Genomic DNA, 24,897 nt, shown 5'->3' with positions numbered 1-24,897 from the left:
GATCGAAAAACCCAAATATGAACACGCTTTCAAAAAATCTGACACAGATCTCTGAGCTGACACAACGTTAAAATGTTGGTTACGCTGTAATGAAAGAGCAAAAATAATTAAAACACTCATGGGGTTCAACTATTTTTTGATACTTTTGATTGCATTCTGTTTATAGTGCCTCTGTACTTTTAACCGAATAATATTTTGAATGCTTTTATCAGTGTTTTGTTTGATTTTGTCCCTGTAATTTTGCCATCACGCTCGTGTTTTTCCTCATTAAAACGTCGGTTGTGAAGAGAAGTCATTGGCTGCCGCTACCGCGCGACCCTTTCTCTAAAAACTACATTTCCGGTGAGCCTTAGCGGCGTATGGTAAAGGGGCTGGCATGTATGTAGCCGCTCACCTCGTAGCTGTTCGGTGTAGCTATAGTCAGAAAATCTGTAATATTCAGCGTTTATGTGTTATATCGTTCACCTATCAAAGTCTCTACAAAACCAAGTTTGAGTCGGCGGGTCTGAAATGAGTATATCAGCGACCGTTAGCTGTAGTTCAACGTTGTGTAGTTAACGCTGTTTAACGTACTTAGCTTAAATGACTGTTAGCCACCTGTACTTGCTCTCACTTTCTTAGGACTCTTGCTTGGATTCGCCCCCCTCCAGGTAGCTAACTAACATTAGCTTTAGCGCTTGGACGGTTAGCTGGGGAAAGTACCGTCCTCTCTCTGCCAGGATGCTCCTCACCGTCCTGGTATGCTGGCTGTCAGTGGCTGGCCTTGCACAGCAGGCAGAAGACGACTGGATTGACCCTTATGATATGCTCAACTACGATGCAAGCACCAAAACGATGAGGAAGCCTGCGGAGGTTGGGTGATGTTAAATGTCCAACGTTACAGGTTTCCATTTCTGTTATAGCACGGAACCAATGTGTGTGCATGTATGCCCTGCAGCCAGCAAACTACCACAATGTGCCAACCAAAAGAAGAGAGTACATTCGGGACTCCAGCCAGCCTGAGCAGACGCCTTGTGACCGAGAAGTGGCGGATCTACAGAAACAGGTCGGTGGTTAAAGGCTATACAAGGCATTTGTTAGGCGTTCCTCTGAGGAAACGAATCACGTGAATGTAGTGTACACACACACAGTGCTCTCAGCAGAACGTGGCAATCCATCATATCATTAATTACTGTCAGAGTCAACCAGTATTCAGTGTCATTTTTTTGTCTGCATTTGCTAGTGATTGTGCAGCGGTGCCCATAAGAAGAAAACAATTTAAAATAAGCTAAATCATGAATAAAAGTAGATAAGTGAAAGATTTGGAATTTAGATCTTGAATGGGTTTACGTGGTCATGTACCTTTTCCTCACAGAGTTTGGTTTAGAGATAGCATAGGGGATGAAAGAGCTTTTATATCTGACTCTGCTGTCTGTTTCTGTGTCAGTGATTTTGCTGCTGACATATATCACTGTGTTTTAGGCATTTTTCTCTTTAAACATTTATGTGGCATCAAATAAAACACAACTGCTGCCATGAGCACAAGATTACTGGAGACACTGTTCTTCATCCTTCAACCAGAAAGTTGGCAAGACACTGAGTCTCAATAATGCAAATGAGAAAATCTGCCCTCATGAATGCATCACGAATATTGTGCTTTGCTTTCGTTCAGATTGAAGAACAAAAGAAGAGAATCATGCTCATCTCGCAGCAGCCTACATGCAATCCAGTGTTCAAGCGTTTCCTTAGCAGACTCCTGAAGGAAATACAAAGAGTTGGTTTGGTACGTGCTCGTTTCTCATGTATTGTACTGTGTTATGTGTCTTTGAACATGCTAAGCTTAAATGCATTTTACCAAACCTTTCTTGCAGTCTTCATGGCCTACTTTTTGATAAAGGTAGTTTATCTGCTTTATATGTGATACACCCAATGTTTCAAACTGTGTTTAAGGCTATTCAAATTGCACAATTTCACAATACAGTGTAAATGGTGTGTTGCCATTGAAGCATACCTGTCACCTTTTTCTCCCCAGTCCAGTGACTCCACGGACATCCTGTATGATGCCAAAATCAAACTGTCCAGACAGGCCATCACTGAGATTCAGACACTTCTGGATGGTGAAGAGAGCTGGAGGACAGGGGCTCTGGACAATGCCATCAGTCAGATACTGGTGGATCTCAGACCACATGACTATGAGGCCTGGAAGTGGCGTTTTGAAGACACCTTTGGCGTGGAGCTTGACACAGTATTAAAAGTGAGCTGCTCATCTGTTTTTTGAGGGTTTTTTAAACAAGTTTTAAAGACACTTAAGTCGTTTGTTCAATCTCAGTGTATGTATGTATATGCACTTAAGTAACGGGCTTACACTTGACTTTCTCTGTTAAACTGATTTCTTAAACATCATGTAAAGGAGAGACCTTAGTTCCATAATCAGGGTTGAGATTAAAGAAACATGAGCTAGATTTCTCCTCGAGAAAGGTGATTTCTTGGCCATGTGTGCACGTAAATGGGTTTCAAAACTGCTTCTGACATGTTTGCATATGGATAACGAAAACTGACCACAGGGAAAGTACCCTGTGACAACAGCGGTGAGATAACAGGAAAGGTCATTACATGTAGCAGAACATTCTCTTATTTTAAATAAGCTTCCTCTCAGCCCTGCAGCATTCAACACACACACACACACACACAATGAGGGAGCAGTGTATTGCATTACTACATTGAAGCACAAATAAGCACAGGATGCTTCCAAAATAAAGCCGGAGTAATAGGAGGAAAATCACTGATCTGCTGCACGTAAACGTGGGAACTATACTGACCTGGTTACCACAGTGCATGTAAATGTATTGTTGGATTACCTGTGTGGCCTGATTTCTCTGAGCAACCTCTAAACATAATGAACGTCAGGCAGCCACTTCTGGCTTGTGATTAAATCAAAGCAAGAGGAGCTTAAATCAATTTTCACAAGTTAGGGCCAACAAATCTGCTCTCTTATCCTGTAATCTCTGACATGCAGAACATGTCCAGACACAAAAGAAATTTATTGATTCCTTGTACAGTCAGCAGTGAGACATGGAAGTCGCCAACTGTCATGTCAATGCAATAAAAAGTTGTTTTCTAAGTCACCATTGAGCTTTAAACTTGAGATGAAATGTAGTTTTTACTTATAACCTGACTGGCTGACAGCCAACGCATGTATGAGTTTAAAATGCTTCTGGTGTATATTTTGTGCCGTGGTTTTCTATGTTGTGCAGCCATTCAAGTTGTGCTCTGCTCTCTCGTGTTCCAGGTGGGGCTGTGTGTTCTGGTTATGGTGGCCATCATATGCACTGAGCTGTGGTCAACGGTGTCCTGGTTCATGCAGTTCAGGAGACTGTTTGCTGTTTGCTTCTTCGTCAGTATTATCTGGAACTGGTTCTATCTGTACAAGGTAAAAAAGAATGCTTTTACTCCTCTTGATCTTGTTTTGCTGTTACTCAGTGCTTTTGTTTTGTTTTTGTAGACAGATAAATATGCAATGCAATTGCTTTTTTCCCAGATTGCCTTTGCTGAGCACCAAAACAACATGGCGAAGATGTACGGCGCAGATGAAAAATGCAGTGGAATGAAGAAAATTGACTGGAGTGATAGTCTTCGAGGTGAGAAAGTTGGTTTGAACGTATTTTACATATTGTCGCCCCTCCAGTAAAAAACCCATGTACTTGTACAAAATGTCAGCTCTGAAAACCAGAGCCTCTTTTCAGCTTTGTATCAATGCATTTTTGACTTATTTAGCTTGAGTTGCGGGGAAATATTCTCAACCATAAAAAAAAAATACTTAAACCTGCAATAGCTGCTTCTTTTGGCCACTTGGGGGCAGCGGAAACAAGTTGTGAACAAAACACTGATGTACAGTATACATCAGCCTTTAAGATGATGTGGCGAACTTGTGAGCAAACACATCTAGCAGTTATTGAGCAACGTTGTCATTTATTGGGAGTTGTGGAGGTCAAATATTCCCTGCCTTTCTCTCTATGGTTCTTACTGACTCCTCAGGGAGATTTCTGCCTCTTTCGCTGATAAATGCTCCACTAAGCTCAAAAGCTAACTGCTAACTGTGTTAAAGCTTTTTCGCAGAAAACAGCTAAACAATGAACTGAAACTCACTGTACAGCTAAGGGGAGCTGCAGAGTCAGGTTATAAATCCCTGCACGTTCCCTTCCACATTGTCACATTCTTTTCAACTATGATGTGAATTTAAAATCCCCCTTTTAGGGCTACTGAATTGAAACAATGAAAGTGAGTTGTGTGTATCTGTACTATCACACTTTCTGGTTAAATGACTTCTGTGTGTAGTGTTCTGTAAGCTTTTCTAAAGAGAATGTACTTTCTGCTACTGACAGCGATGCTTAGGCTTTGAAGTCACTAGTTTGCACTGAACTAACTCTGTTTAGTTGGTTTCTGAGCTATCTCTACTGTCTTTGGTTATTTTCTTGCAGAGTGGTTCAGAAGCACCTGGACTCTTCAAGATGATCCTTGTAAGCGATACTATGAAGTCGTCCTAGTCAACCCCATTCTGCTGGTACCTCCTACCAAGGTAGGTCACTATGATGGCATGTAGTCTGTGTTTTGTGTGTACAAGCAACATTATGCTGCGTATCAGAAACGTGACAGAATATTAACTGTTCCTATTAACTTTTGTTCACATCAGAAGTACCAAAATTGCTGTTTTATTTTCCTGTTTTTTGGCTTTTATTGAGGAAATGGCATGAAGCATGTCACTCTTTATTTACAGCATGCTACTTCAAAATGGGTGTATAAATGGCACATACAACAACATCCCTCTCCGTTTAGGCAATCTCGGTTACCATCACAACCTTCATCACAGAGCCGCTGAAGCACTTTGGTCAGGGGATCAGTGAGTTTCTTCGAGCCCTCCTCAAAGATCTACCAATTACCCTGCAGATACCAGTTCTCATCACTATCGTGCTCGCCATTGTGGTAAGGATCCGTCTAGCCTACAAACCATTTCACAACACATGCCACATTCACACACACTCACACACTGATGGCACAGCATCAGGAGCAATTTGGGGTTCAGTATCTGAACTCCAAAGTAACCACAGACCTGCTGATTAGTGGACCCGCTCCACCTCCTGAGCCACACAGGAGTGTTGTTTGCATAGACATTCATACAAATAAATGAAATCAAACGATGTTTCCCTTGCACTAATATATTGATTTGACTCTCTACAGGTATTCATGTATGGAAGTGTACAGGCAGCCTTCCAGCATGGCATCACTGCGCCTTTCCGCCGCCCTCGAAGGGATCCTGCTCCTCCACAACTGGACCCACCGCAACGTCACCTCCAGGAGATCGAGAACCGTGGCCACTTAGCAGGAGGGGACGCACCACGACAGGCACAGAGGCACCGAGCCAATGATAGCAGGTTACACAGGAACCAGGTTCATCAGAGGCGGGCCTACAGACCCAGGGAAGAGCAAGTCGAGGTGGAGACGCTGCACACTGCTGAGTCTCTCTACAGTGAGGATGAGACGGATGCTCAGCTACATGAGGCAGAGCAGAATCACTCTTCTGTGTCAGGTTCAGAAAACCAGCAGGAGGCTCAGAAAGAGCCACGAGGGGCGAGTGCTGACAGTGTTGCTACCAACACAGCCCAATCAGAAACTAAACCCACTGAATCAGATTCGCCTCAATCAGACACTAAAACTCTGAAAGAGAATGAAAACCTTCCTAAAGATGAACTCAGCAAAGACGTTGGAGCGTTGAAACCTCAGCCAATAGAAAGGCGGCCTTCACAAACAGACGTTAAGGTGAGTTGTTTTTAAAATATATGAAATCAAATTTATCTTCCTACCTCACGATTTTAAACACAACTTCACTTCAGTTTCAACTTAGTTTGTCACCGAACAGCAATAGGTTTTACAGCAAGACATAGATACAAAATGATAAAATCCAAAAAGCCGAGAGTCAGTGCTGAATTCCAGATTTCAGGACAGCAATTACAAGCTCAGTATCGCCAATAAAAGTAAATACGTCACTTACATTGATATGTAAGTATAGTTCTATCCGACAGTGTCAGCATGATCAAACAAAATCAACAGTTAGCCAAGGTCGGCAACATCATTAACACTATCATCATCATTATTGTCACCAATATCATCAACAAGGAAGAACTCCATCAGTACTATTGACCCCCCCCCCTGACCTGAGGTCAGTCAGGAAATACAGTGGGGTGGGAATACAGTGCTTAAAACGGTGCTTCTTCACTGTGATTAAACTTTTAAAGCACCAAGTTTGCTTTAATGCATCAGCATGGTATGTGCACTAATGGGATGATGAATATTAACATGCAACTGGTGAATAAGTCTTTAATAACTAGTTTGATTTGTCCTGTGTTTCTACTTTTGTCGTTTGATAGCTGTTGAGCTTGAGTTGTGCATGTGAATGGATAGATTTTATAGCTTTATAATAACCCTCCCTAGTTCTATAATGTTACACAGCTAAATGTCAGTTCAGACATTTTAGTGATTCAAGCCAGTAATATGCATGTATTTACTTTATTTACTCAGTGACATATATTATGTTGGATAATATTTTATTGGTTAATTTCTGTGAATCTTAATATCTTATACTTTGGTTTGTGAATGTGTTATTTGCTGCTGATGTGTAAGATATTTCTGGTGTAAACCCCCTTACTGCAGGGACAGGAAGCCTCAGCAGAAGACAGGACCTCCTCTGCTGCACTGACGCAAGATGAACCTGCCAGAGTTCCTGTTCAGGAGTCATCTCCAGTGTTAGTGGAGTAGACAGTCTCTACGGCGATCAAAGCAGGAAGCTCATCCGTGCTGGGTGCTTTGACCGATGGAGGTGATGTGCCAAGAAGAGTTGATGCCTGACAGATATTGTTTAAATGTGCATGTACAAGATTTCAGAAGTGATTCCAACTCACTTTGTCTTGCCACTGTGCAGTCAGCTGAATGTCCCTCTCCCTGAGCAGAGTCACTTGTACTGTTGGGTGAATCTGATAATTCTAGTATTTCATGATAATATCGGCTCATCTCCTCAGTTAGAAAGAGCGAAACGTTCAATCGGCCGCACATCAGCCAGACTAAAACAGGTGTCAGGGAAACTGGAAACGAACATGTCAAGGACAGCGTTGTCGACCTGATTTGGTGTTTTACTCATTGGTATGAATCATGGTCTTACAAATGAGGTATGGCTGCCTTCATTGTAATGATAATGAAAGACTGTTTAATTATTACAATGAGCACATAATGAGTTTTGGTTTTGAAGTTGAAATGTAAATGTGGATTTTGTAATTTAAAAGGGATAAAATCTATTTCTTCACGCTCTTTTTTTTTTTTTTTACAATAATCTATTTTTGTGAATATTAATGGTTTGTATGTTGAGGCCTTTGAAATAATAATAATGTTGAAGTCAGTTTTTCCGAGCAGCAGTGCTGCTTTCTTTCATTTCCCATTGGAAGTGGCAAACTTCTTGTACAAAGCTGGACGGGACTGCTGACAGTACGGTTGGGTGCAGTGGAAAAAGCTGTAATTAGTGAGTGTCATACATTTCTAAATCAATCTGTACATTACAAAATCATTGATCTTAAAGTCTTAAATCAGTTTAAAAAATAAGGGTCAGGTAAGAATGTTTTTTAACACAGGTGCAGCTAGCAACTAGCTGATGAAAGTAGTGGCGCATTTAGCCGCTAAATAGGCAGGAGACTAATTATTGGACTGCATCAGGTGGCCAGAAACATGACTGCGGTGAATATATCATATGTCCATGTAGTGTGTGTACAGCTTATTTTCACTGCCCCCCAAATGGCAAACCTGTTAAATCTGTTTGGCAGCTAAATTGTAAAATCATTTAAAAGTTATGACAGGTGCTGGGAATAATACATGAATCTGCAAAATGTGACATCTGGATGAGCATTGTATTTTATTAATGGGTATTTAGTGGGAAATAAAATGTTACAATGAATTTGTTGTCTGTCCAGTGTGAAGTTGCTCAGCTGAAGTCAAACATCCATACTGACCATCCTTTGTTATCTTGGATCTTGCAGACCTTGTTTCTCAGGTCGTCGTGTCCTGATTTTGGATTAATGCAGCATGAATTTTCCGCTCACTCTGATCTTTGACAACACTCATCTATCAGCATGACACTGTGTTTTAAGAGAGGTTTTGATGTCTAATAACGCTACGTGTTTAACAGCAACAACCCTAAGAATATCCACATATCTCACTCCAAAATTAAAACTGCATGAAACCCAAGTGTGCCATTAAGACTGTCAGTGACAACTTTCACTGTTTATCTGGCCCTACATTTCACAGCCACATGTGTGCACACAAAGGCAGGGCTTATTTACATAACCAGCAGAGTCTGCATGGAGTGTCCTCTGTGCCACATACGTTCTATTATGGCAAAATTACAGCTGAATGCCAAATTTTGTGAGGTCACAGGCTGCTGATGTTAATTTTTGAGATTTCAACCTACAAACAGATGTTAGTCTAAACCCCACCATGGTCCCTGCTTGTTAAATATGGGATTGGAGTACATCAGTGATGTTACAGACAGGGTACTTCACACTGTGGGCTGGGCTCAAGACACTGAGGTCATTTCCTTGGTATTCTTCTGTGTATGTTAGCTACGGGGGGGATTTACATTCCACAATTAAAAGCAAACACTTGGTGGATATATCACAGGCTGATTCCAGTATTTCTTAGACTCTGTGTATTTAAACACGGTTAAATCCTAAAATAAATCAAATATTTAAAAAAATGCCAAAATAATAATAAAAAATAGAAGCTGAATATTTTGAGAGTCATTCTCATGCAATCTCAACAATAATTGAAAAACAGTCGAGATGAAGCTTTTTTCTTTTTTTTTTTCCTGGACCCATTTGATCCTCTCGGTGACCCTCGATTGGCCCCCGGACCTTCGATTGGGAACCTGCGCTCCGCCTGAAACTCATTTCCTGATTGGCTGACTGGCAGCCGCGTGCTGACACAGAAAAGACAGCCGAGGTGACTCGTCTGTGCTGCCCAGTGTCTGTCAGCCGTCTGACAGACGCACGCTCGGTTAACTGGTGTGTTCACGTGGCTGATCAAACATGGAATTATTGGGTCGATATCTGGACAGGAGCAATTCAATTAGGTAAGTTATTATTTTTTTTAAAAGACCTGTGTTAAAACTTATTTTGGACATTTTAAAACAAGGGTTAAAAAGCCATAAAATGATGAAATATAAAGTGTAGGCTAAACAGAAACACCGGATATAGTCGCCGGAAAATAAAGATAAAGCTTATTTGCATAAGCAAGAGATTGTTATCTGATACTAAAACAACAGCAGCACTCGCTGAACTCTCCTGGCACGACCAGGCAGGTGTTAAACACAACACGTTGAGCTGAAAACACCTGTAAGGTGTGTGATTTAACAAAAGAACTGTGCTGAAAAGGAGCAGTGGGAGGTTTGGAAGGAAGAGCTTGTGGGCAAGCTGTTACTGAAAGTGCGCTCACTGAGCTAACCTTGGACTTAAACCCAGGTGGCTGCATGAATGCAGCCAGTGTGCTCAGGACATGGAGTTCTTCCTGTAAGAGATGACCAGTCTGTTGCACACAGCGCAACTATTGCTCAAGTAAATTATCATGAAGTTACTGCTTTCACTTCTGTTTTTTTTTTCTTTTTCCCCTGAGTGCTATATTCTGGCCTCTCCCTGCTGGACTTAAGTCAAGATTCAGGGGAAGATACTAGTGTTCAGTCTCTTGCATGACAACACATTTTGCTGGATTCTCTGTTTCAGCTCTGTCATGACTCAAGACGGCATCAAAGAGGAGAACCTGAGAGACGACCTGAAGTATTACTTCATGAGCCCGTGTGAGAAGTACCGGGCCAGGCGGCACATACCCTGGAAGCTTGGGGTGCAGATTCTGAAAATCATCATGATCACCACACAAGTATGTACCTTGGATTTAAGGTAGTTCAGGAAATACCTGGAAAGAAGATCCGCCCCGAGAAAATCTGTCCAAGGCGTGTGGCCTCAGTATGAAGTAGTGCTGATATTTGTTTAACACGGGGAGTCCTGCATAATCTGAGAGTCTGTTTTTGTCAAGTGGAAGATGATGAAATAAGTGAACCCCACCCATACATCCGAGTCCTGCTCCCCTTGCTGCTGGCTGCTTGTAACACTGACAGTGAAGGAATTTGTAGTTTAATTTTTTCACATGTTGCACTAGAAAATAATTCTGCTGTTCCACTAGTCTGCAGAAACAAAACAGAAAAAACGTCTCAAAAGAACAATAGCATAACAAATAATTAACCTGAGAGCTGAATAAACTGTGATAAAATGTTGAGAGAGCAAAGTCCAAATGAGTGTTGAGTGATTGAGTCATTGGAAATGGCAGATAATGCAGTCCATAATGATTTCATAATGATTACATAAGTAAAAAACTGACATAAGAAATATTTGTGCTTCAAGAGACATCATATAAAAAAATGCTACTGATTTGGCTTTAAACTAGAAAACTAAAGAGGAATTACTGCAAGAATCTGCATTAAAATGTAATTTTCCACCGTAGCTCGTCCTGTTCGGCCTCAACAACCAGCTGGTGGTGTCCTATAAGGAGGAGAACACGATGGCCCTCAAACACCTCTTCCTGAAGGACTACAGCGGGGTGGACGAGGACGACTACAGCGTTGCTGTGTACACGCAGCACGATGTCCACGACAGTCTGTCCTATGTGCTGGATCAGGCAAGTTCAACCTGCTTGTTCTTTTACCGCCGTTGTCAAAAAGTAAAGAGTGATGTGGCTGCGTGATGGTATCGATTATGGCTGACACCATATATCCATTAAACTTTGGTTTGATTACTTTCAACAACAGACACTTGCTGACCTGAGGAATCCGTGTTTGTTCCCCAGTTCGGACTTTGATATGAGCGCAATTTACATGCTGAAAATTGGTATTTAGGAGAAGTTATCTTATCTCTGACTAGACTTGAACGCAGCCCAGTTTCTAAGTTAGTTTTATATTTTGCTGTTATTATGCCATAAAGAAAACTTTCAAAGCATGTACAAGTAGTGAGATTTGGATATCATAATAGGCAAACATAAAGACCATCATGTCATGGTCTCAGAAACGTTCACTGGTCCTTATGCTTGAAGAATCAAGACACACCTGCATGCAGACCATCAGGAACGTGCACCTGATGATCATTACAATTGCGTTAACGGGGGTATGAATGACCACGTGTCCCAAATATGATCAAAACTGTGGTGCTAATGGTCATGTAAACATCCTGAAGGTGATTTAAAGACATTTTCTTCTGTCTCTGAATATTTGACCAATGACATTATGTAAATCAGCCAGAGACGGTGAGTTTTACCTGACGCCTCTGATATTTATAGTACAGTCAGCTGGGCCGGATCTCTGTGGGTCCCATCAGCTACGCTGAGGACGAAGACAGGGAGCCGCTGCCTATCGTCATCTGTAAGGAGTACTACAGCAGGGGCAGTGTGGAGCCCTCAAATGAGGTTTATGACATAAGCGCTCAGCTGGAGACAGGTGAGAGGACACACAACTTTTCTTCAGTTATCAGTTGAACGATAAAGTCACTGGCTGCTCACTCAGGCAGTCATCATCTCAGTCACACTTCATTGTCGTGCCCAGAAGTTCTCCCTGCTTTAAAACACCTTCTGTTGCAAACTTGATTATCTGTTTGTGTTTAAAATGAATATAAATTTCTGCATGTAGAAAACAGTCAATTTTCGGCACACATCACAGGCATTACATTACTTTTAAAAGTTTTTACCATCACTGAGATAAGACACAACATTACACAACATGTGGTAATTGTGTTTCTCTGTGTTTCACCGTGGAAACGTGCGTCTGTATTTCACTGTAAAGCAGAAGTACAGAGGTGTTTTTCCTGTGTCATGTCGCATGTAAAAATGTTGCATGCGCTTGTAAAAAGAAGATCTCAGTGTTTGTTTTCTCACTCTGTTCATCTCCTCTCTCTCAGAATGTTTGTCACTCGCCCCAAAGGCTGCAAACCAATGGAAAACCCATAATTCATCCTTTTTTGAGCTGGACTTTTACAGGTATTCATCACCCATCAATGTACTGTATATGGCTGCAGCTAATGCACATCATTTTTCTTTTTATTTTCTTTCTCCCTAAGTCTGTTAAAATCCTCCGTTTGGCTTTCAGGCTGGTTGACATCAAAGTAACCTTCCAGCTGAACGGGATCAACCTGCAGACAGTGCGTTTACGGGAGTTACCAGACTGCTACGCTTTCTACATCACGGTACGGTTTCAGCCATGCTTGCTTTCGTCATGAAATGAATTGTATGTAAGCAGGTGAGGTCCAGGTGAGCACTTTGATGCTCTTTATCTGTGAGAGACGTAGTGTGGACAAGGCATTATTTTACTGACATGCTTCTCTTTGCTCTTTATCTCTAGATAACATTTGACAACCAGTGTCACAGCGGAAAGGTGAAAATATTCCTGGACATGGACTCTGTGAGCAGCGCATGTCGAGACTGGAAGATATCAGGGACGGGTAAGGTGCAGTTATCAACCTAACGGTGAAATTTTATTAAACGGTGAAAAATGTGCTAAATGGGCACAACTTTTTTACAAACTTTAAGTGTCCTGAAGTCCACCAGTGAAAATCCGGATTCATTCAGAAGTACACTTTCCAAGAGTATATGTCAAGCATACTTTAAACTAAGCACAGAAATTAAAAGTGTACTTGTAAAGACTTCGATGCATGCAATTATGTCTTATTTTTTTACATATTGCATGTTCACCAAATCATGCATAAGAACAAACTTATGTGACCCCCAAAATGCAAGTATCCTTTACTGACTGTTAGTTAGGCGTTTTCCTGTAAGCTTGTTGTTATCAGAACTGAGTGTCAGGGAGTTATGTAAGAGATAAACCCTCACACACACACATTCTCCTTGTCTCTTTTCCAGCTCAGAAGAACACACACTATCTTCTGGTGTTTGACGGCTTCGTCATTCTTGTTTGCGTCACGTCAGCCGTGCTGTGCACCCGCTCCATCGTACTGGCTGTCAGGCTGCTCCAGGTCAGCTGCTCGTGCTAATGATCGGTCTGTCTTGTTTCTAGTCTTTGCTCTGGATTTCTTTATTTAGTTTCTGGTTGTTCAGAACCAGATGTCGCAATAAGCACAAAATATTTAAATTCATTAATCATTGGAGTATCACATGTCGATATGATGACTTCTCTGCAGTCTGCAGGCATTTTGTTGATGCTGTCTCTCCAGAATTCACTTTTTTTTTTCTTTTTGTGCATTTTCAGAGATTCTCCAGGTTCTTGCATGAGAACTACAACCGTAAAGTGTGTGAGGATGACCAGGGTGAGTTTCTGAATGGCTGGTATGTGCTGGTCATTGTCAGCGATCTCTTGGCCATAGTTGGATCCATACTGAAGATGGAAATACAAGCAAAGGTACGAGAAGGTCACAGAGAGAAGGTTACTGTGTACTGCCTCTGAATGCATGTCACCACCTTTGGTTTTAAATCATGTGAACTGTCGATCAGCTGAGAAGCATATTTCTGGGAGAGTCTCAGTCTCTGGTGGACTTTGGAGTGAAAAGGCTCAGTGTCGACGCCGTAAAGATCTGTTTATTTTAACCTGGCCCTCTGTCCTTTATATAGGCACCGTGTTAAGTGTTTACACCGAGCTTGACAGGAGTAGAAATAAACATTTCCCCTGCATATCCTTTCCCCTGACTGAAGGTTTTGTTTGAGAGGAAAGCACCGCTGGTCTTCTGTCGTGAGTTTTTAAGTTTGCCGTCGAGGATTACTCTCGATGTTGAGACGCGCCTCTTGAATTGACCCTTTTCACTGCAAATATTTTCACTCGTCAAAGCAGGAAAGGCCTCAGTGGGCCTTTTGAACTGGCTCACCTAGATGGAGCACAGCCATCATTGATATTTTTAGTTCCTCGTGGTCTTTTCCTCCTTTTTTAAAAGTCAGATGCCTGCTGATGATTGCAAAATGCCAACGTCTTTAATCTGTCAAGTCAGCTCGATCAGGGGAATGAAGAAACAACATCTGATAGGTGGACTGGATTCATTAAATGCAATTAAAAATGTTTCTTAAATATCTGATTGGGATGGTAATGCATAAGGATGCATGGAACGACGCATTTTGTTTCTGACAGTGGTGGTAGATCAGGAGATTTTTTTTAAATTTATTTTTAACAAGGCAAATTTTCTGAATTTATTTACGAGGGAAGTTTAGATCTAGACTTGCATAACTGAGATTGTCCTGAATGAGGTATTTGTATTTAAAACCCTAGAACACACAACCCTGATTCCCAAACAGTTGTGACGGAAACAGAACATGAATAAAAACAAATCATTCTGTTCTTGTTAACGTTTTATGCAGTGTACCAACTTTTTTGGAACCGAGATTATAAAAGCAAAAATGTCACCTTATGTCACGCATTAGTTAATGAGTGCTCCTCCAGTGCACTTCCTCATTGCACTTCAAGGCCTGATAAAATCATCCGTGCAGGTCATGTCCGTTTACAATCTGTTGCAATAAAACCTACAGTTGTGCAGCAGTAAGTTAAATATATAACCCCCGCTAACTCTGTATCGTATCTGCGTGTTGTGTGCCACAGCTGCTTTCTCTGCTCTCTCTCTGAGTGTTTTTTCTTCTCTCCTGCAGAGTCTCACCAGTTATGACGTGTGCAGTATCTTCCTGGGAACGTCCACGTTAATGGTTTGGGTCGGGGTGATCAGGTACCTGGGATACTTCCAGAAATACAATGTGAGTCTGTAAGCCTGTTCCTCTCATTGCCTTTCCCTCCGCTCCACCTTGAGGCGAGTTAGCCAGATCACCTGTGTGCAGAGGAGAGTCTGAGACAGTGTACAGCTTAACTACCGTGGATGCTTCCCAGTTACATCATTATATTACAATCATTAACTTTTTACACCCCCTCTCCGCCGCTGATCACGTCTCTTCAGCTGTTCTTCCATGAGTCATGTGTAGCTCAATAAATGCTTCATGTCTCCATACTTTCCTCTGTGTGTAGGTGTTAATCTTAACCATGAAAGCAGCCTTCCCCAAAGTCCTGCGCTTCTGCTGCTGTGCCGGCATGATCTACCTCGGCTACACCTTCTGCGGGTGGATCGTACTGGGACCATACCACGAGAAGGTAACTGGCCCGACCGGTTTGAGAGCAGAGGATGTGGAGATTGGAGAAGTTAGTTTACAGTGGAGCAGCTGCTGGTCTGAATCAGTGCACTGGCTGTTATGTCATGCACGAGGAGAAATTAGAGGAACTATCAAGGCTCTTTTTACTGACTTTGCTCTTATTTATTCCTGCAGAACTGCTGAGGCCACAAGAATGATTAGGGAGTGTGCAACAATTAAATTGGTTGAAGCAACATTCTATGACTGACCACAAGATAAAAAAAAAAATCAGTGCAAGTATCATAAATAGTCTGCATAGATTAAGTGTGCGATTCATATAATGGGAAATACTGAATTTGTGATAACTGTGTGCAAAGTGTTTCTTAATTCTAAAAGTTGGTTTAGTTTTTCAAAAAATGTTTCACTTACAGTTGGAGTAAACTGCAACTTTGCAGACTTTCTTTATTTAGCTTTTGAGTTGCTGGTGCAACATTATGACCTGCAAATTCAGGAAACTGTAAAAATGACCTTCGTCCAGGAGCGACTTCAACTCATCAGCCCTTTTGGTTTTTGAGGACGCTGAATATGCAGCCACCAGGTGTCAGCATATGTTCTGTCCATGAAACCTCCAGCTTCAATGACAGCAGCTGCCTTTAAGCCCATATTTTGAAAATCTGACACTGGGACACAAGTTCTTTCTATATACACACGTGCATACACACACACACACATTCACAGCCTTGTCTGTGCTTGTCTGTGTTTTTTTTTTTTTTTTAGGGGGGATTTATTTCCCTTTGATTAGACAGAGGAGCAGTGTGGAGCAGTGGTTCCCAACCTTTTTCCTTTGAGTAAATTGATAACTCCTGACTAAATGACTTATTTTATGGATATTTCATATTATATTCAATGAACAACTGATAAACTGTACAATTAACCCACTGTACTCAATAACTGCAGGATGTTTGTGTATGAATTCTGAGCAGATTATTTCCTCTGAATATTGAATCAGAGAAGAGTTTTGCTGATATGAGGAACTTTTTATACAATTCTCTGTCTGTGTTGTGTATTTTCATACATTCATACATACATTTTATTTTCATACATTCTTAATAGTCTTTTTTTTTGACAAATTAAGTGTTTTCCTCACTTTACACTTGGCCATTGTTCTTTTAGCTCTTTGGTTTTTTTTAGCTGCTTGCTTTTCTAATGCAGGATGAGGCTGTTTAGCAGAGAGTGAAGGCTCTGTGGATATAGCGTGTTTTGTGTTCAGGTCTTGACTGTGCCCTTGAAGTTAATTGAAATGCTGAGATATAGGCTTACTTCATATTTTCAAAAAGGTTTTCTTACACTCCTTAAAATGAAGAAGGCCTCGTGTCCCCCTGTGATGGGACCCAGTCCTGTAGAGGAGACAGAGGAGCGAAAAGAGGGACGACATGCCACAAAGGTCCGCGTGCAGGACTCAACCTGGGAATGTAATGATTACATGAAGAGCATCTCAAACCCCCGGGTCACCGTGGAAAAACATTTTCTTAACCGCCCAAACCAGCAAGTTTACTTCCCTTTTTAAGCTTGCACGCCACTGCAGAAACTGCACAGACTGCAATAAACATCATGCGATTTCAACCAAACAGGGCAGTAAGAAAGAAAAAGTAACCTGGTAACTTTTTCTGTGTGCTCTGAAAACAGAAAATCAACAGATACTTTAACTGCTGTCAGATGGAGATCCTTGGCCAGCAGCTGCCATCAGGGAAAACGTGTGTGTTTAGCTGTCCTTGCCTGTTAAGATAAATTATTTACGGAAGTCCGAGCATGCAGTGGGCGTCTAAACAAGGCAGCTCGTACTGTAGGAGAGACAGATGTGAGATAGGCCGAGATCAGCCGCGGGCCAGCTGACATCTCACTGACCAAATGGAAGGTTGTTGATAATCTCAAACTGAAGAGGAGGAACTACTGTAAATAAGCTGTGGCCTCATCTGTTGTGCGCTTGATGGGCCAGTTTACTCGAGGATGCTGATGACAGTTACATTTAAACAAATTCTCATTTGGAAACCTCATAAATGGAGCGCATGCTTAGTTGTTAAATGCACTTGTGTTTCCACATCCAACCCAGAAGGAAGGTTTGTTATGTGTAACATTAGAATCACATTAATTACCTTCTCATCTGTAGTTAGTGGAAGTGAAAGTGAGCTGCGGTGCTGCTGCTGAACTAAACCACGCTCCAGTTCCCCTGTGTGTCCAGCGCTGCAGTCAACTGATACTGGGTCACATATTTACATTGTGGCAGCTGGGGGAGTCCCCAGCAGTGTGCCGTCAGCCCTTCCAGCCTCCTCTGTGTATTTACTGAAGGGATAAACAGAGGATGTTCTCGGACTTGCCGTTCCACACGTCTACAAGTGCCGTTCCCTGGATCCATACCGTCGCAGTGGGATGTTGTATTAAGATACTATCACAATCTGGAGGGACTTCTTTCATAATGTCCGTGCTCTCCCTCTAAGTCATCTGTCTTTTTGTTTACCTTTCTGTCCTCCACCTCTATCAACCATCATCCCTCTGTCAGCAGCCTGCACCTCCTTCCCCTTCTTTGCAGATGCATCTCTGTCAGGACCAGTGTTTTTGTTTTGTACAAGTGTCGTGAAAAGCCAGAAATTATGTGAAAGATGCTTGTTGGAAAATGCACAGCACACAGGCACGATGTATTTTTTTTAAACTGAGTGTACATTTTGTTTTCTTGAACACTCTTCTTAGTACTTTTGCATGTCATGTTTATTAGTAGCAAGCAACAAAGGATGAATCTCATGGTTACATCTTGTGGATCCCAAACTGTTTGGCTTGTTACTGGATCAGATCAATTTTGATCACTGATTATTCTTTATTTTTCAGGCAAAATTGTAGGGCCCTGATTTAACCTGATTCACTGCCCCTATGTTCACTGCTTATTCCATTTCTAGCTTCCATAAAATCAACGTCTCCTCTTCTGTCTTCAGTTTGAGGGCCTGAGTCTTGTGGCGGAGTGTCTGTTCTCCCTGGTGAACGGCGACGACATGTTTACCACCTTCGCTCAGCTGAAGGACAAAAACACTTTGGTGTGGCTCTTCAGCCGGGCTTACCTCTACTCCTTCATCTCCCTGTTCATCTACATGGTGCTGTCGCTCTTCATCGCCCTCATCACTGACGCCTACGAGACCATCAAGGTACTTAAAATCCTCCTACGTCATGAAAGCGAGTTCAGTAACAGAAAATAGTATATGTCATAGTATTCCTTTCGCTGTTTGAGTGGTGACCTCTGGGATCAGCTGTTATGAACATATCAGAAAATTAATCTGCAGCTGTCTCGATGCATTTTGCAAGCAAATTTTGGGAAGCTTTAAGGCAACATCTAAACCCTTTAATGTGACAAAATGTGTAGGTACAGAGATGCTCTGAGGACCTCTTCTTACCTGTTTCTTCCATGTTGTTCTTTCTTAACAAGCCTGCATTTATGTATTGTTGCATTTCTTTGTGTTTTGACTAACAGAACTACCAAAAGGACGGATTCCCGCTGACGGACCTGCAGAAGTTCCTCAGAGAGCAGAAAGATTATTCTGCTGCAGAGGAGGGCAGTCAGACAGACGTTAATGTCAGGCAGTCTGCGTTCTGCTGCTGCCGACGGTATGATGGTGTTTATGTTCTGATGCTTTTAATAATATTTATTCACAGGACCTGCTGCACACACATTACCTGGAAGCTGCACTGTACAAATATGACTGAGTTCTAGACTTTCACACAGGTTTAGTCAAGTTGTCCTCTTGCTTTAGCCGATTGTTCCAGCTCTAGAACAATGTACCATGTTTTTCAAGCAGATTTTTATATAGTCGTTTCATTTCTCATAAGAAAATATCAGCAACATTACTTCAGTGTGTCTGTCAGCCAGTCCCTGTTTGAAGTAAATCCCTTAAAACAAATGAAGAAACAATCCACACACAGTTACAGTAGAAAGCTGTTTGCTTTGCTGACACCTTGTTGCTACAGCAAGTCGTCGTATTTCTCTATACGTCCCTGTTTTGTGCTCATTCCTTCTCTATGAGCCAATCTCTATCATCAGCAGGCAGGCAGCAGACTGGAGCGGAGTTTCCTCCACGCTGTGGTTTGGCTCGCTCTTACGTGGTCTGAGAGCAATGAAATTAGTGGTGGGAGCTATGCAGACACACCCAGTGATGGGCTGATTACAGAGAAACTGAGGCTGTACACTGGGAAGAACCCCCCACATACACACACACACACCCCTTCCCCCCGCCATCACTCCCTCTTTGCTGTGTTGCCTCCCAAATAAACAGGCCTCGGTTAAGGCTCAGCCAATTGAGCCAGAAAAGTTTTGTTAAAGCGTGGTGGTTAATTAGGAGTTACTTGATTTGAGCGTCATGGGTGAAAGTTTAACTCCTGTTGCCTTTAATGTGGCCTGTGGAAGAGTTCAGTAGCTCCCCGGTGTGTGGTTTTATATTGTATTCTGTATCACTTTATCCTCCTTTTGTAATCACATGACATTTCTGACAACTATCTCCTAACACCTCACAAGAATAAGTGGCATTCCTTGTGTTTTATTTCACCACGTCCATTTTTAAGCTACGGTGTAGAGTTTATGCTCGACTTGGTGCTTGTTGCTAAGTCATTGCTTCCTCTTTAACTGTCTGTTTCTACCAAACAGAAAAGTTGCAAAGCTCAACCAAAAGCAGCACTTCACCAGACTGCGGTGTGTTATTTTGGCTTTTGGTTCTGCATCTAGAGAGATTCCCGTAACGTTGCATAACTCTTTAATATATTATTCAATTTCCTTGTTTTGGATCAATTAAGTTTCTATTCAGGAAACGACTTAACTGCAGACCGACACCAGGCACGGTTTCTGTAGCCTTCCACATAAGTTTTATGACTGAGTGCGAAAAGATGTTGTTTATCCCAGAAAAGCAGCTACTGTAGCAATTTATATAAAATTGCGCAGTGTTTGCCATCAAACTATTATTTTCTGCAAGCCAGAGCCTCGAATGTTTGTACAGACTGTAAAAATAATTCAGAGTCATGTAATCAGTGGAAAAGAACTGAATACAGTTAAAGATGGGAAAGTTTTCTTTGCTTTTTCTTATAATACATACGTATCCTTTCAGGGCTCTTCCATCGTTATTGTTTTAGCAGACATTAACGCTCTGACCCTGTGGTCTTTGCTCCATGCTTCCCAGCAGTTGTCTATCACCGAGCCATCCAGTTTTCCCACTCCGGTTGTCCGAGTGTTTAAGGAAATTTAGTCTCAGTTACAGAGCCATTATGTAATAATGTGTAATAGTTTAACGTAATGCAAGGCTGATGATTGAACATGCATCTTCTCTGTGGAGATGAGCACAGAACTGGGCTGACCTTTGGTCATTAGGCGTACTCTTGTCAAGTTACGCCGACTCTGTAATGGCAGTCATTTGCAGCCTCTGACCTGACCAAATTTCATTTCTACAAGTATCTTTGTCTTGCTGTGCTCACAAAATTAGATCAGCGCTTGCAGCAAACATGTTAATGTCTTACTGGATGAAATTTCATCTGCATGCAATTAGCCCCTTCCTGCTGTTATGCAGTAATTAAGTCTTGTTTGGAAAGCAAGTTAAGGAGCAAAAGTCGCCCTCCGTTTGGATTCAAAACCTGTTATTTGGGCCCAATATATCAAGTTTGTCAGTTGAAATAATGTATTATGGCTCAAGAGTATTGTGACTTGAATGTTGACTGGACAAGTATGAAAAGAGTTGTTAACTATCACTGAAATAGTTATTCAAATCCCCACGACGACAGAAATGTTATCCTGATAAATGTCTTAAGACTTGAATGCATCTGCTGCGATTCATAAATTGTATGTGATTACACAGTATAAAAGAGCAGCTTATCCAAAGAGTGGATATAACGTTTGAAAGAGATTTGACAAAGGGAGTGCTAAGCTGTGCATAGAAGCAATGTATAAATACAGGAAGCAGAGCATAAATACAGTAAAACCTCAAGTTGGGGCAGTTGTGCTTTCCAGTGAATGACTGGACAGAAGTTCCTTCTCTCTGTGAAATGCTTTCGCATCCTCGAACAGCTGCGGCAGTTTGTGGAACAGAGAGACTCTCTGCTAACTCAACCCAGCAGTAAAACCTTCTCCAGATCCTAAAGATGAAGGAAAAATATCTAATTGTTTACAGATTTAATGTAACCGGAACATAATTGGCTGTTTCTCTTGAGCGTAAACAACCAAACACAAGGAAAGTGTTCAAGACGCATGGTGAAAAGGCTATCATTTTCAAAGTGCTTGTTTGAGGGATTTATTCCCAGACCGGGTACGCACACTCACCAGAAATCCAGTCTTCCCGCATCCCTTCATCGCCTCTCTTTGTGTCAGGGCAAAACCCTGCATCCTAACCCTAAGCTCTGAGAAAAAGAGGCATGCTTGTGCTGGTTTGAATAGTAGGAATCAACGATGAGTGGACTATGACTGTCTCAGGGATTACCCCAACAGCGCCAGTTCAATAATGCAGCAAGAGTTTAAAGAAAACCTCACCGGTCTGAACAAGCAGCACCTATAAACAAACTACTCAAACAGTTTGGGATAGTAGTTTCACCCTGATCCAGGCTGGTGTCACATACTAGGAATAAAAAAAATCTGATGCATCCATTCACCAACCTTATCAATGACCTAAAGTATAAAGCATGTTATGTCTCACGCTTCTCTTTGGATCATTTTGTTGCAGAGCTCCTGAAAACGACGATGTCATCCTGATCAGCTGACAGCTGTCCCACTGGTTCAGGGAGGTGGAGGACGCTGGAAACAGGACTTCTCACGTCTGATAAAGATGCAGTGACTCAGTGATCGGTGCTGATCCAGGAGAAAGATTCTGTGAAGTGCAATATGAAACACCGAACAAGTTCCCTCTGTCGGACATGAAAGTGCAGCTCGAGCTTAAGAACTGGAACAGAAAGGTTTCGTGACAGTTATCCGTTGGAGCTCAGGGTGCTGGTGAGAAGTTTACAGGGCCTTCTTAAGGTCTGCACATGCATTTCGTTGCCAAAGAACTGGATTCAGTGTTTTGTGCATTTCACTGCTGGTGCAAACACTGGTGCTATGCAACATTGTGCAAGTACTAAATGTAATTTATTTGTCCAATGTTGTCGTAAAGATTGCAGTAAAGCTAATTTTTTTAATTGGATATTGTTAAATGTTTCCCTTCTTTTATGCAAGTGTGCACATTCAGCTTTTCTTTCAAAATTTGAGTCAGACAGCAGATTACAAGTAAGCAGTTGAAGCTGTAGACTGGAACCTCCACTTCCAAAAAACACTGTTTAAAACTTTGCTAACTTTTGCTAATCATCTTTAAAATATACTCAATTGAAAACAGTAAAAACACAATATATGTAATGTTTTACCTCATCAACTACATTGATTTTTGTAAGGTGTGGAATGCTCTAAAAACACCTGTTTAGAACATTATGCAGGTAAACAGGTCGATTGGTAACAGGTGATAGTATCATGATTGGGTATGAAAGGAGCATCCTGGAAAGGCTCAGTCGTTCTCAAGCGAGGATGGAGTGAGGTTCACCACTTTGTGAACACATGATTGTGTAAAGGTAGATTGCTACATGGGCTCAGGAACGCTTTGTAGAACTGCTGCTGTCAGTGAACACAGCATTTTTATTTATGTTTTGCAACTTTTTTTTTTAATTGGGCTTGTAATTGGATTTTTTACATGGTCAACATAATATCAGCTCTAATGGGAATTAACAACATTACAGTACAACAGGTTTCTTCTGTGCTCCAAAGGTTTCTCTCATTTGCATAAAACTTTTAGTGCTTGGAGATTGAGTAAGAGGGGAGTTTTTGAATGACAACACCAGAACTCCAGCATGAGTCAGCATCGTCATCCAATCTACCAGCAGGTTCAGACTTGAGACAAGCCGGAGCACGACTTCTCACCCAGAGCGTGATTACTGTGCTTTTAACTCGATAAAATCAAAGGAATGTGTTTACTTGAACCCCAACGACAAGCCGGATCAAACTGAAGGACTTCTCTATAGCGAGACCTTGGTCATCCAGTGGGGCTGCTTTATTTGAATGTCATCCAAAATAACCTTTTGACTAATTTAAGCCTGGATGTGACAAAATGCCTGAGGCAGAGGTGGTTTGTGTGAGACCTGCTAATGAGACGATACGTCATTAAGTGCCGCCGCACAGCGTATTTTTCCAATGTGGCAATATAGCCCATATATGACTAACATTTGATTTCAGAGATATGAGTTCAAGTCAGAACTGAGACCAGAGCAAACTAAGTCGAGCAGGATATTCACTGCAAGGATTTACACTGCAAACAGATGTTTAGATTGGATCAACAAACATCCCTCTAACTTTTTAACACAATGTAGGCTAATAACAAATGTCAATATGCGTGTGTGCTGTCTCAAAAGATGAGTGAGCATTGAACACAGCAATGACTTGGGATTTTCATATGAACACATGGGCAATTCTAACTTTTAATTTAAAGGGGAGTCCACACCTTCAGGACAGTTCAGAATGCTTCTGAATTTGCGCTGAACTTTTGTGAAACAGGGTGAAAACATCGGAGAGAAAACTGACCTGAATTGATATTGCGTGATGGACTACCAACTGAGCAAAGCAGGAAAATGGCGAAGCAGGGCTCCAGACCTCCTGGTGCCCCAAATTACCTCAAACCAATTTAACAGAGAAAACAGGAGCGCTGCTTGGGTTTCACTGTCTCTGGGCAAGTAATGGAGCAGCCAGTCTGCCTTGTGCCTTGTTCTTAATGGGATCATGGAGGAGACAAACAGGACGCATACAGCTGAAGTCAGAAGTTTACTTTCACCTTTGGTCAAGTACAGTTAAACTTTCTCACAGTTCCTGACATTTAATGTCAGCAAACATTCCCCGTCTTATTATTTTAAGATTGTTAAATGTCAGAATAACTGTAGAGAGAATGATTTTTATTTCTCTCATCACGCCCCCAGAGGGTCAGATGTTTACATGCACTTAGAGTTTGGAAGCACTGCCTTTAAATTGTTTAACTTGGGTCAGATGTTGCAGGTGGCCGTCCTCAAACCTCTCACAATAAGTTGGTGGACTTTTGGCTCATTCCTGCTGACAGAACTGAACCAGGTTTGTAGGCCTCCGTGCTCACGAGCGCTTTCTCAGCTCTGCCCACAAATGTTCTGTTGGACTGACTTTATCATCCATAAGCTATTTTGCCTTGACTATGGATGTATGATTGGTGTCACTGACCATTTGAAAGACCCATTTGCGACCATGCTTTAACCTCCTGGCCCAGATGTTGCTTTAATGCGTCCCCATAATCTCCCTTCCTCATGATGCCATCTATTTTGTGATGTGCACCAGTCGCTCCTGCAGCATAATGCTGCCACCACTGTGCTTCACGGTCGGGATGATGTTCTTTATCAGCTTTCCTCCAAACATAACAATGGTCGTTATGGCCAAACAGTTCATTGTTTCATCAGACCAGAGGACATTTCTCCAAAAATAAGATCTTTGTCCTCATGTGCAGTTGCAAACCGTAGTCTGACTTTTTATAGCAGTTTTGCAGCCGTGGCTCCCACAGATGAACCAGACTTTTTTTTCTGAAGCATTTGCTGATTGCTTTTGATTTTCCCATGATGACTTTGAAGGTAGTCCTTAAAATATATCCACAGGTACACCTCCAACTGACTCAAAGGATGTCAGAAGCTTGAAAA

At 41.8% G+C, this 24,897-nt stretch overlaps 2 protein-coding genes across 2 annotated transcripts; both read left to right on the top strand.

Moving 5' to 3' along the window:
• Nucleotides 1-376: 376 nt before the first annotated feature.
• clcc1 (chloride channel CLIC-like 1) lies at nucleotides 377-7,954 on the top strand. Its single transcript, XM_041935401.1, has 10 exons — nucleotides 377-852; nucleotides 938-1,045; nucleotides 1,652-1,762; nucleotides 2,012-2,233; nucleotides 3,269-3,409; nucleotides 3,518-3,617; nucleotides 4,458-4,555; nucleotides 4,813-4,959; nucleotides 5,215-5,793; nucleotides 6,685-7,954. The coding sequence occupies exons 1-10, from the start codon at nucleotides 721-723 to the stop codon at nucleotides 6,787-6,789; spliced, it is 1,743 nt and encodes a 580-aa protein (XP_041791335.1). The 5' UTR covers nucleotides 377-720; the 3' UTR covers nucleotides 6,790-7,954.
• A 1,087-nt stretch (nucleotides 7,955-9,041) lies between these two features.
• Nucleotides 9,042-22,349, top strand: mcoln2 (mucolipin TRP cation channel 2). The gene is made up of 14 exons (XM_041935026.1): nucleotides 9,042-9,145; nucleotides 9,792-9,945; nucleotides 10,567-10,740; nucleotides 11,395-11,551; nucleotides 12,009-12,087; nucleotides 12,197-12,293; nucleotides 12,449-12,548; nucleotides 12,967-13,079; nucleotides 13,313-13,462; nucleotides 14,692-14,793; nucleotides 15,059-15,181; nucleotides 18,144-18,350; nucleotides 18,674-18,807; nucleotides 21,894-22,349. The coding sequence occupies exons 1-14, from the start codon at nucleotides 9,102-9,104 to the stop codon at nucleotides 21,928-21,930; spliced, it is 1,671 nt and encodes a 556-aa protein (XP_041790960.1). The 5' UTR covers nucleotides 9,042-9,101; the 3' UTR covers nucleotides 21,931-22,349.
• Nucleotides 22,350-24,897: the final 2,548 nt, after the last annotated feature.

This window comes from Chelmon rostratus, chromosome 4 (assembly GCF_017976325.1).
Source record: "Chelmon rostratus isolate fCheRos1 chromosome 4, fCheRos1.pri, whole genome shotgun sequence".
NCBI lineage: Eukaryota > Metazoa > Chordata > Actinopteri > Chaetodontiformes > Chaetodontidae > Chelmon > Chelmon rostratus.
This window is presented reverse-complemented; position numbering and strand designations above follow the sequence as displayed.